Source organism: Rana temporaria, chromosome 5, assembly GCF_905171775.1.
Source record: "Rana temporaria chromosome 5, aRanTem1.1, whole genome shotgun sequence".
Taxonomy (NCBI): domain Eukaryota; kingdom Metazoa; phylum Chordata; class Amphibia; order Anura; family Ranidae; genus Rana; species Rana temporaria.
Genome location: NC_053493.1, coordinates 92226680 through 92238767, shown reverse-complemented (window position 1 = coordinate 92238767; position 12088 = coordinate 92226680). Strand labels below are relative to the sequence as shown.

The window sequence follows — 12088 nt, the reverse complement described above, 5'->3', positions numbered from 1 at the left end:
GACCAGTGTACATTAGTTGTAATCATGTGCACAGTTTTATGAACACTACACATCCTAGTCCCACTCTTTAACAGGTCTCTGCCATCTTGGATGTACCTGCTTTTATGGATTATACTGGAATTTTAATCTCCCAAATCATAGGTGGTCATCACCTTAGTTCTCAGTGATGAATTGGACCAACCTATAGCAGTCTCACTTTTGTACATGACCATTACAAAAAAAAAAAAAAATTCCACATGGAAAAATATGATACACCATTTTAAAGAAGGGAGCTTTTTATTTGATTTTACCCCCTGTAACAGACCATTATAGTCAGTAGCAAATATCTGAAACGATGCAAGTTTATACAGTGCAAGGGCATTGCAGCAAGTTACTAGATTATTCCAGATTTGTTTTTCAGCAGTGGATCATACTCATTGTGGTTTCCATGAAGCAAGGCATCTTTGACTTGTCTGAAGTACACACTGATCTGACTGCCACCACTTCCATCTGTTGAATTCCCGATGGGCTTGTACTCCTTGTATTTCCTAAGAAAAAATAAATAAAAATAAAAGTTAATTGGCTTAAAATCTTCAAGTGACCATGCAATTATTTTCTCACATATCATGATCAGAAAAGCAGTAAAGATTACCATCAATTATACCTGAAAATTAAAAGCTGTAAGAAAAGTTGGAGTGGTGCCTTAATGCAATCTCTAGTTCAGGTTCCCATTTTTTACAGCTCAGAGTAGCATCGTGGGGTTGGTTCAAGGTTCTGCGAGTCAGTGAATGAGTCAAGGCTCAAACACATGTATGCCATTGGTGAGGCTGGCACCATGCAGAACAGTACACAGTTAAAGTAAAAGCTATTGCTGTATAATTCTAAGGTGCACAGCCATCAGTCTTGCTTGTCTAGGCTCAATACTCTAGTTTTGAGTAGTGATGGCAGCAGCTAGTAATTTTAGACAGAATTGCTTTTATTGGCAGACCAATAAGATGTGGTAAAAAGGAGCAAATATGGCATGCGCCCCCGCATCAGGTGTGTAGTACAAGCTTAAACTAGAAAGGGAAAGCCAATGTTTTTCTAAAGACCAGCTAGTCTTCCATTTTGAAGTAGTCACAGAAACCAGTCAACCATTGTGTCGAGGTCAACTATGCCATCAAGTCTACTTCTAAAAAAAAAAAAAAAAAAAAAAAAAAGGCTGAAGCACTCACCTGTACAGAAGAACACCAGCCACTGTTGCAAGAAGGACCACCAATCCAAATATAGCCAGGACTACATAGGTCGTTTTTGTTCCAGATCCTAGAGAAGAGAGAGCTTTAGGAGAGTTTGCACCAGTGTCCCATGTGCATGGGGCCTTATCCCTCAATGCACAAGTAGGATTTCCCATTATTAAATACCTATATAGTAATGCTAGCGTGGCCTCCTGAGTTGTACAAGGTAGTGCTTGCCATGGAGCAGCATCCTTGGTCCTGCTGTAACTACTTTCACACATCTAGAGTAAGGTGCCACAAAGCTACCTGCATGCACTTTAGCAATTCTTGTGACTACAGCTGTCAAGTTGAGCTTGGAAAGGCATGTTAACACTTCATAATTGTTAATGGTCTAAAGACTACTGCTGAACTAGCCAAGACATGCAGTGCCGATTTCAGGTTTTGGAACACCACCACATTATACCAACACACATTAACAAATGGTAATGTACCTACACTATAGCATACTAGAAACAAATGTTATGTCTTAATTGTGCAGCCGTTAATTTTGCATAGTGAGGGCCCATGCAAAGTCATTTAGCTGCCTTGGTAAAAGGTACCAGCGAACACGCACTTGCAAGTAAGCACTCTTTTCAAAGTCTTACTGCATCTCTAGCTACCAATTAGTAATGTCCTGCATAACACTAGTCAGTGTGCTCCAGTACTGTCTGCAGGAGTTAAAAAACCCTGCTACAGAGCAAGGTCAAAAGTGCCACCCCATGTTACAATTACCTGCATCTACATAGACCAGGGTACTGGCAAGAGCCAGACTTGCATCATCACTTAGGGTAATATTGACACAGTAGGATCCTGGTTCTGCAAATGTTCTTCGTAGGGTCAAGAGGCACTGGTCTGAAGCTGGAATCTGATCACAAACCACATCCTGAGGAATCATGCAAGAAGCATCTGAAACAATTGTGCAGGCATCTGTAGGCATACTGGGAGACAAACCATATCATTAGAATACGAAAGGAGGAAAAAAAAAAAAAATCTAGACAGAGGAGATAATCTGTCCAGGGGGCCAAACAACAACCTTAGGCCCCCCTTCACACTTGTACGACTTCAAAGTCGTGCGATTTAGGATCAGTACTACTTTGGCATTAACCAATGAAAACACGAGGCAATTCCTTTTCCTGCCATAGTTGTGACAGAAAGTGTTTGCTACTCAATATATTGCCACAGCAGTTGTCATTGCTTCTGCAGCAGTGCATGAGGGAGGACAAGGACATCTTTTTTTGGGGCCGTTTGGAGCACATTGTTCCTGAGGGAATAACCAGGAAGTGAATGTGTGCTAGAAAAATGTGCTTGGGAGGGGGCCACTATGTGGAAAGGATTGGGTGGGACAAGGGTCAAAAAGCTGCTTGTGCTTACAAAGTCGTACTGAAATCGTGTCTATTATTCAGGTACGATTTGCATGCTACTTGAGGTTCAACATTGAGGTCTATGGACATCAACTCGCATGAAGTTGGACCAAAGTAGTGCAGGGATTACTTTGAATTCGGCACGACTTAAAGTTGTGCCAATATGAATGGAAGCGATTGAAAATCATGGAGAATAAATTGTTATGCGAGTTTGCAGTCCAAAATTGTGGAACAAGTTGTATAAGTGTCAAAGGGGGACTTAGTTTCCTGCAGGAAACCAGGATAATTGTATTGTCAATACCGTCACAGTACATGTAGCTCTGATACAAGGGACTATGCCAGTAGGATAAAGCATTGGAACAGCTTTGCAACTGCATGGGACACTAGACAGCGGTGTAGCCCAGGGCCTTATTATACATAAATAATATCTCATTTCCTCCCTGCACCTACCTGCCTTCACAGGACACCACAAAATCAATTACAGAATTTTCAGCCTGAGAGGGCATTTGGATAGTGTTCATTTCAATAATACTCATACCAAGGATGCCATCTATAATAATAAAAAAAAAAAAAAAAAAAAAAACACTTTAGGCCAAATTCTAATTTGAAAAAATAAAATAAATTCTGAATGCTTTCCATCTACCTGCAATTGTAATGCTTGCATTGTAGTAGCCATATCTGTAGATAAAGCACCCAGGTACAGAGGTAGTTGTCGGGATAGTTGAATGGGTAGTGGGGATATCATGGGTAGTAGCATTCTGTTGTTCTGTAGTTAGTGGAAAGGTCTCAGTTATGAAGGGTGGCACTTCTGTGCTGTTACCTTTTGGACAAAACCGTTATTTTAATCCTTGTTTCATATAAACCCCAAAACCACCCACACCATTATGAATGCAAAAATCAGTACACACACACACACACACACACACACACACACACTTACTGGTTGTGTTTGTAGTATGGGGTGTGGTAGTTGTTGGCATCTGCGTAGTTTGTGCTCTCGTTGTAGGAAGAGGTGTAGCTTGTTTACAGGGTCCTGGAATGGCAGCTTTGATGGTTAGGTTCAGACTGAAGTTTCCAAGCAAGGTGTAAGTATGAGTGGAGACTGGGTTATTGGACACAAAGGAGCCATTGCCATCACCATAGGTCCAGTTAAAAGACAGGATAGATTTGTTGAGGTAGTGGCTCGGATCATGGATTTTAACATCAAATGAAATTGGAGAATCTTTGATATAGATGTGGTCAGAGGAATTCTTGTCATTTTTCTGTGAAATGTTCACATAGAAAGGAATTTGATCTGGAAGAAAAAAAAAAAAAAAAAAACCCTTAAGACACATATACATACTTTTGACATCCATGTCCCATTTCAGATATTTACCATTTGGGTTGAAACAAATTTCTTACATTTATAACTACACTTTCCAAGACACCAAGACTATGTATTGACAAGTTTTGATCAGCATCTTCACACTTACCTGTTACAATGTACAGGTCACTTGCTTTAGCAACAGGGTAATGCCTTTGATTGCCTCTCCTAAAAACAGTCACCTCAATCATATATGCACCATCTGTGATGTTTGTAGTATTTATTGAGAGAACAGCTGAAGATCTTCCAGTAGTCTGATAGTACTGGCCTGGATATAGAAAACACCTTCAGAATCAAGTCAATCTCTTAAAATTACACCTACAGCATTCAGTCTAGTTTCCCCTAGAAAACACATGTGGGGCTCAGGAATAGTACGAAAATGCTTTGAAGAAAAGACATATCCAAAAGGCCCATACAAACTAGCTGCCAAGTGACTGGGCTTTCCAGCTAGTTTATCATTTTAACTACACATGAAGAGTAATAGTTAGAACAAAGCTAACCATACCTCAACTTGTAAAAGCTGCAATTCAGCCATTTTCTACGATATCCACATAGAGAATAACTTTGAATGATACCAACCCAGTGTTTGAAAGATGTAGATGAAGTTATGGTGTCTCCAGTCATGGTGGTGAGGAAATGGTCTTCCATCTGGAAACTGGTTAGAAAAACTGCAGTTTCCTTCATTACAGAACTGTACCCATTTGGTCCAATTATACACATACTGATCACTGGAGGAAACTGAAATAAAAGTAGGATTAGAGAAAGCCAGCCATCCCTACCTCTTGAAAAATAAGGATATAAACCAAAAAGCTATATACCATTAGCACAGCCTCGTTGATGGACTATATCCCCATCTTCATTCTCCTTTTGACATCTGGGAAACTGCAGAGCCGCAGAAAATGTAACATTTGACCCTATCAGTGCAGGACTGTCACTGGTCAAATGTGCCACTACTTTGCCACCTAAAAAATAAAAATATAACTGAGCCACTTGTTGTCAGTGACAGGCTTCTGGTTTCACAAGTGGTGCAGATTGTTACATTTGCCCACCCCTCACTTTAATGTAACCCATCCTTTGCCTAGCAGAAAAATAAAAAATAAGTTACATGTTACCTAGCCACACCTACTGGTTTACACAATCTGAAAAGATTCCTCCAGACACCCAGCAGTTTTATGAAACCATTAAAACCTGTTTAATGACTGTTTAGCAGAGGACACAGGAAACAGACCTCACAGAAACATAAAGGCCAGTATAAATGTGGCATTAGCTACAGTTTTCCCTTTAGGGATTAAAGGAATATATGAGTCCTTTATAGTTCAATAAATAGGTTTGCTTCCATTTACACTGGACAAAAAAAAAAAAAAAAAAAAAAAAAAAACTGAGGCCAGATTACAGTAATAATTGCAAGGCAAAACTACAGACAGAGTAGGCTTCTGGCAAATTTAGTATACATAAAAGCAAAGTTCTGAGTAGGGCATGACTGGCGGGTTTGGCCTTAGACAAATAAAGAATGCTTCTTTGACAGTAGTCATTGAAGTGCTCACATTGGAAGACTTCTGCACTATTCCAGTTTTGCATTTAGATAGATACACGTCATGTTTACATTATCCCCATTTTGGGTGGAGAGGCCGGAAGGTTATATATGCATTTTTTACTTGAAAGCTTATATAATTTGTGTAAAGAAAATATTGTGTGGCGACAGCCTAGATATTACCTCGCCAACAGTTTTCCCATCTAGGATCACCAGATTTCCAGGCAGGATAAAGATTGTCATCCCAAGAGCTGTTGGCCAGTGACCAACCATGTAAAAGGTTATTTTCATGGCCAGTCCTTCTGAACTCTGACACATCTTGGAAACCTGTAGAGGAAAAAATAAAAAATAAAGAAGTTGATGCTGACATGCATTCCCAAATTATGGGAATCGGAAAGAATTGGTCAACCCTTACAAGTTGTGCCTTACCAGATAATGAATTTGCCACAGGAGTTATGGATGAACTATAAAAAACACATGGGGAGACTGACCAGTTTAGGAAAGTTTTGAGTCACCAGTACAACTCTTGGAAATAGAGTTTTAGGACAGTTACTTGGACCTGGAGAATCACTAGAATTTATGGTATTCTAGAGCAGTGTTTCCCCAACTCCAGTCCTCAAGGCACACCAACAGGTCATGTTTTCAGGATTTCCCTCAGATGAAACGGCTGTGGTAATTACTAAGGCAGTGAAATTGATCAAATCACCTGTGCAAAATAATGGAAAGCCTGAAAACATGACCTGTTGGTGTGCCTTGAGGACTGGAGTTGGGAAACACTGTTCTAGAGGAACAGTTTACCCAGCCAACTTCCAACTAAATTTTAAATGAACTGCACAATGCCATCTATTAAAGTCACAGGATTCCAATAGAGTCAAATTAAAGACACTTGGTGAAATACACTAGTATTTATGCAGTAAAAATTATATTGGCTTGCTTCCTAAAAATTGACTGATCCTTAAACTACACAAGTATAAACTGGCAGATGTTTGGCAATGATTAAATATTTCAGTTTACATTGGGCCACCACAAGAAACACTAAAGTATTATAAGATGAATCAAAGTTTCCTTGACAAGTTTGTAGCAGACTATTGCAAGCATAATATAGCAAATTTTAAAGAGCAACTAGAATTGGGCTGCTGCCAATTTTGTTACAACTAGGAAAGCTAGAATTGGTCATAGAAACCAAAAGGCCTTAAAACAGCCAAATTAAAAACAGTTCCTGGAAGTCTACCGACAGGATCCTGCCGGACCCACATCACATGTCCAGATCACGGATACTACAGACCAGCCTCTCAACCTTTTCAACACAGAGGAACCCTCAAAACACTTTCTGATCTCAGGGGGGACCCCTGTCAGAAGTTACTTTAGCTACAACTCATGATACATTATTATTAGGGATGAGCTTTGGGTTAAAGTCAAACTCATGTTCGACTCGAACATTGCCTGTTCGAACAGCGAACAATTTGGGGTGTTTGCGGCAGGTTCGTGTGAACTTTAGAACCCCGTTTAAGTCTATGGGCCTCGAACGTTTGAAATCTAAAGTGCCAACATTAAAGGCTAATATGCAATTTATTGTCCTAAAAAGTGTTTGGGGACCCGGGTCCTGCCCAGGGGACATGTATCAATGCAAAAAAAAAAAAAAAAAAAGTTTTAAAAACAGACGTTTTTTCGGGAGCAGTGATTTTAATAATACTTAAAGTGAAATAATTAAAGTGAAATCTTCCTTTAAATTTCGTACCTAGGGGGGTGGCTATAGCATGTCTGTAAAGTAGCGCATGTTTCCCGTGTTTAGAACTGTCCCTGCACAAAGTATCATTTCTGAAGGAAAAAAAAAAAAGTCATTTAAAATCACTCGCAGCTATAATGAATTGTCGGCTCCCGGCAATACAGAGAAAAGCCATTCATATAAAAAAAACTAAGAAAAGTGGGAGTCCCCCCCAAATTCAATTAGGGTCTGGTGTGGATTTTTGGGGGGGGGGAACTCCACCCCAAATTAAAAAATAAATAAGCGTGGAGATCCACTTAAAATCCATATCAGACCTGAAGGGCCTGGTAATTGAATTTAAGACCCCCCCCCCCCCCGCATTTTTTTTTTTTTATTATTTTTTTATGAATGACTTCTCTGTATTACTGGGAGCCAACAATTGATTATAGCCACAAGTGATTTTAAATGACTTTCCCCCCCCCCCCCTTCAGAAATTACATTTTGTGCAGGGACAGTTCTAAGCACAGGAAATATGCATACTATAGACAACCCCCACTTCATTTTTATTGGTTCACTTTAAGCATCATTAAAATCACTGCTCCTGAAAAAAATATAAAAAAAAATAAACTGCTTTTAAAACGTTTTTTGCATTGAAACATGTCCCCTGGGGCATGACCTGGGTCCCCAAACACTTTTTAGGACAATAACTTGCATATTAAAATTATCACTTTAGATTTCAAACGTTCCGAGTCCCATAGACTTTAAACAGGGTTCTAAAGTTCACACAAACTTTTGGTCTGTTTGCAGGTTCTGGTGCGAAGCGAATGGGGGGGGTGTCGGGCTCATCCCCAATTATGATGGTCAATGGGAAGAATGCTCCTTGCATTTGTGGTCATTGGGAAGAATTGGCTCCTCACAGATCGCTAAAAAGACCAATGTGTCAGTGGGAACTTAACTGAGAGGAAACTAATTGCTCAAGGAACCCTGGTTGAAAAACCCTGCTACAGACTACGGGGCTTATTTACAAAAAGCTAGAGTGCCAAATTAGGCTCACTTCTGCATACGAATCATTCATCTTCCAGGTTTTTAATGCCAAAGCTTAACCACTTGCCGACCAGCCGCCGTCATACGACAGCAGGTCAGCGCGTTACCGCAAATTGCTGAATGTGCAAGTCGGCTCTTTTAGGAGCCATAGCAGGCACGTGCCGCACAGCGCGGGGGGGGGGGGGGGGCGAACCTGATGCACTCCTCCAGGGAACACTTAGATTACCCCCTAGTGTTAACCCCCCTTCCCTGCCTGTGACATTTACACAGCAATCAGTGCATTTTTATAGTACTGATCTCTGCATAATTGTCAATGGTCCCGAAAGTGTCAAATAAAAAAGCCTGGTCATTAAGGAGGAAAGTCTTCCAGGGTTGAACAAGCTGAGGTTAGACGCCGATTGGCTACCATGCACCAGTGATTGAATGTAGAGAAACCTCATCCAGGTTTAGTTACAGAGAAGACCAAAGACAGCAACCACTTGTGAAAGGATTGCTGCCCAATTTTCAGTATTCACCATAGTTGTGCAGCGGAGAAATGAGGCTATAAGTCCTGACAAGTTTATCAGCACAGGCGAATCAATTAGAATGCCTACAACAGGGATATGCAATTAGCAGACCTCCAGCTGTTGCAAAACTCCAAGACCCATCATGCCTCTGGGTGTCATGCTTGTGGATGTCAGAGTCTTGCTATGCCTCATGGGACTTGTGGTTCTGCAACAGCTGGAGGTCTGCTAATTGCATATCCCTGGCCTTACAACATTAATATGCATGCCTTACTTGTGAAACACACACACACACACACACACACACACACACACACTTTATAAACTATTAAATGTAGCACCCCAACTCAAAATGTCAAACTTACGGTACTTAAAAACGGAGTTCCTCCAAAAAAAAAAATTATTCAAAGTCAACAGCTACAAAAAGTGTAGCTGCTGACTATTAATAAGCATACACTCAACCTGTCCCACGATCCAGTGATGCGGGCACACAAAGCCCCGCTCCTCTACCCCTTCTGTCCACGTTGCCGGCAGGCATTTTTACTGTGGGCGTCCAGCTGTGGCTTCACAGTTGGGAACGCACCATGAATGGCCAGGCAAACTTCCTTTTCGGCACCAGAGTCCAAGTGTGGCACGTCACTTAAAGAAAAAATTCTATTTTTGGGGGGGGGGGGGGCGCTGCATGCCAGCCGTTTATAAAAGTCAGCAGCTACAAAAACACCCCCACACATGACATACCATGGGGGTAAGGAGTCCTTAAAAAGGGGGAAATTCCACTTTAACTAAAAAAAGCTGTTAAAGTGTACCAGAATTAGAGCAGATGTATTTGCTGTCAAGTTGGCTGCACACAGTCACAACCCAATTGGCAGTCTCCTTTAGATTTATCAAGGCCACATAATGCAAGGACCTACCTTAACAGATTACCAGCTTTCTGAAAGAGGGACCCTTCTAGCACAAAGTATTAGGCATAACCATCTAGCAGTTACGCTACAATTTAGAAAGGAATATAAAGCAGTAGTAAAGTCCCTCTTGTGAATTCTACCAAGAGGTAAGCCAATGTTTATTTCCAATATCCCCCCCCATACAGGGCAATACTGCAGACTAGGAAGACCAACTACTGAAAGTAAAAAAAGGACAGGAGGAGGAACCCCACAGGTGGGAACTCATGGTGACCATACATGCATTAATAACCCAATAAAATTTCTCAATCTCACCCCCCCCCCCCAAAAAAAAAGGGGGGGTGGAGTAGTATGTCCCCCTTAGTACAAACAGCTGAAAAAGGATTGGGTGTATGCAAGTGGAACTGAAGTCAGAACTAAGCAGACACCTTCAGGCAGTAGGGCGAGCAGACAGTGGAAGAAACTCTGCTTGAGAATGACTGCTGTAGTCACCACATTACATCATAGGGCTTGAAGATCCACATGACATACTACATATCCATTTTCATCAATTATTAATTAAAGGGTTCAGGGAATCCCCAAAGACCGCTGTATATGTATTGTATTTTAACCACTTAAGCCCCGGACCTTTAGGCAGCTAAATGCCCAGGCCAGGTTTTGCGATTCGGCACTGCGTCGCTTTAACAGACAATTGCGCGGTCGTGCGACGTGGCTCCCAAACAAAATTGGCGTCCTTTTTTCCCCACAAATAGAGCTTTCTTTTGGTGGCATTTGATCACCTGTGCGGTTTTTATTTTTTGCGCTATAAACAAAAATAGAGCGACAATTTTGAAAAAAAAAAAAAAAAAAAAAAAAAAATGCAATATTGTTTACTTTTTGCTATAATAAATATCCCCCAAAAACATATATAAAACGTTTTTTTCCTCAGTTTAGGCCGATACGTATTCTTCTACCTATTTTTGGTAAAAAAAAAAAAAAAAAAAAAAACGCAATAAGCGTTTATCGATTTGTAAACGCTATAAATTTTGCGCAAACCAAATAGGGGATAGTTTTATTGCATTTTTATTAAAAAAAAAAAAAAAAAAAAAAAAAAAATTAACTACTATTGGCGGCAATCAGTGATTTTTTTCATGACTGCGACATTATGGCGGACACTTCGGACAATTTTGACACATTTTTGGGACCATTGTCATTTTCACAGCAAAAAATGCATTTAAATTGCATTGTTTATTGTGAAAATGACAGTTGCAGTTTGGGAGTTAACCACAGGGGGCGCTGTAGGAGTTAGTGTTCACAACTGTAGGGGGTGTGGCTGTAGGACTGACGTCATCGAGCGAGTCTCCCTTATAAAAAGGATCACTCGATCGATACGCCGCCACAGTGAAGCACGGGGAAGCCGTGTTTACATACGGCTCTCCCCGTTCTTCAGCTCCGGGGAGCAATCGCGACAGAGCGGCTATAAACGAATAGCCACGCCATCGTCCCGGATCGCTCCCCGAGGGAATCCGCCCGCCGCAGAGGGGGTCCTGATCGGACCCCCCACCCGCTAGAAGGCAAGGACATACATATATATATACACACACACACACACGTCCTTCTGCCTGTATGTGCCATTCTGTGGACGTAAATAGTCGTGCAGCGGGCGTTAAGGGGTTAAATGTATTGTCTGTTTTTTTAAATCCTCCTTTTTTTATGTATATTATGTGAATACATTTTCTAAAAACTACCCTTTTTGTATCACTTTGGTTGAGTATAATCACTTTACCCAGTACCGGCATAGTCCTCCCCACCCATTCATTGTCTGTCGGTGTCTCAGGGTCTTTGGGGATTCCCTGAACCCTTCAATTAATCTTCAATATTAGGATGATGGTACACCCCCAACCCCTTTGTATTTTTCTAAACCTGAGAGGATAAAATCTAATTTTCATCAATTAGTTGTAAAAATTAAATTTAATGCAATAACATACAATTGAAAAGAAAGACCCTTTAACAATAAGCATTGCCCATTAATAACAAAAAAAAAGGCACTTCAAACACAAACTCACGTGTTCCTGCCTGGGCAGCAGAGATCAGCCAGACACTGAGCACCAAGCAGCCCCTCACCACTGCAGCCTGCATTGCAAAAAGTGAATTGTTTCCTCTCCTTCCAGCACAGCGGTATTTAAACTCTACTAATCACAGCTGACGGTAATAGCAATCAGAGTTCTAATGTTTCCTCCTCCTGTGTATGAAAAGCCTTCAGGCTGGATTCAAACCTATGCAGTTTAAGTCAGTGGCGGCTGGTGTTCAAAATTTTTGGGGGGGCGCAAACAAACAAAAAAAAAACATCAATTGCAGCCTCACTGTGCCCATCAAACGCAGCCACTGTGCCCATCAATTGTTGCCACTGTGCCATCAATTGTCACCACTGATTCATCAAACGCAGCCACTGTGCCCATCAATTGTCGCCA

General features: G+C 41.0%; 1 protein-coding gene across 1 annotated transcript; it reads right to left on the bottom strand.

The window, feature by feature from the left end:
* Positions 1–245: 245 nt before the first annotated feature.
* LOC120940171 (protein QNR-71-like) lies at positions 246–11812 on the bottom strand. The gene is made up of 11 exons (XM_040352857.1): positions 11684–11812; positions 5671–5814; positions 4775–4918; positions 4536–4694; positions 4066–4224; positions 3534–3887; positions 3237–3413; positions 3044–3143; positions 1965–2170; positions 1194–1281; positions 246–527 (listed from the first exon to the last, which is right to left on the bottom strand). Exons 1-11 carry the CDS (start codon positions 11754–11756, stop codon positions 374–376), a joined length of 1758 nt encoding a protein of 585 aa, XP_040208791.1. The 5' UTR covers positions 11757–11812; the 3' UTR covers positions 246–373.
* Between the last annotated feature and the right edge of the window lie 276 nt (positions 11813–12088).

Excerpts from the sequence above, each read along its gene's own strand:
- LOC120940171 (XM_040352857.1), bottom strand. The coding sequence starts at position 11,756 with ATGCAGGCTGCAGTGGTGAGGGGCTGCTTGGTGCTCAGTGTCTGGCTG. Across the intron at positions 3,144-3,236 it reads TGCAAGCATTACAATTGCAG|ATGGCATCCTTGGTATGAGT; the intron begins GTAGATGGAAAG and ends TTATTATTATAG. Across the intron at positions 2,171-3,043 it reads GTGGTGTCCTGTGAAGGCAG|TATGCCTACAGATGCCTGCA; the intron begins GTAGGTGCAGGG and ends TTTGTCTCCCAG.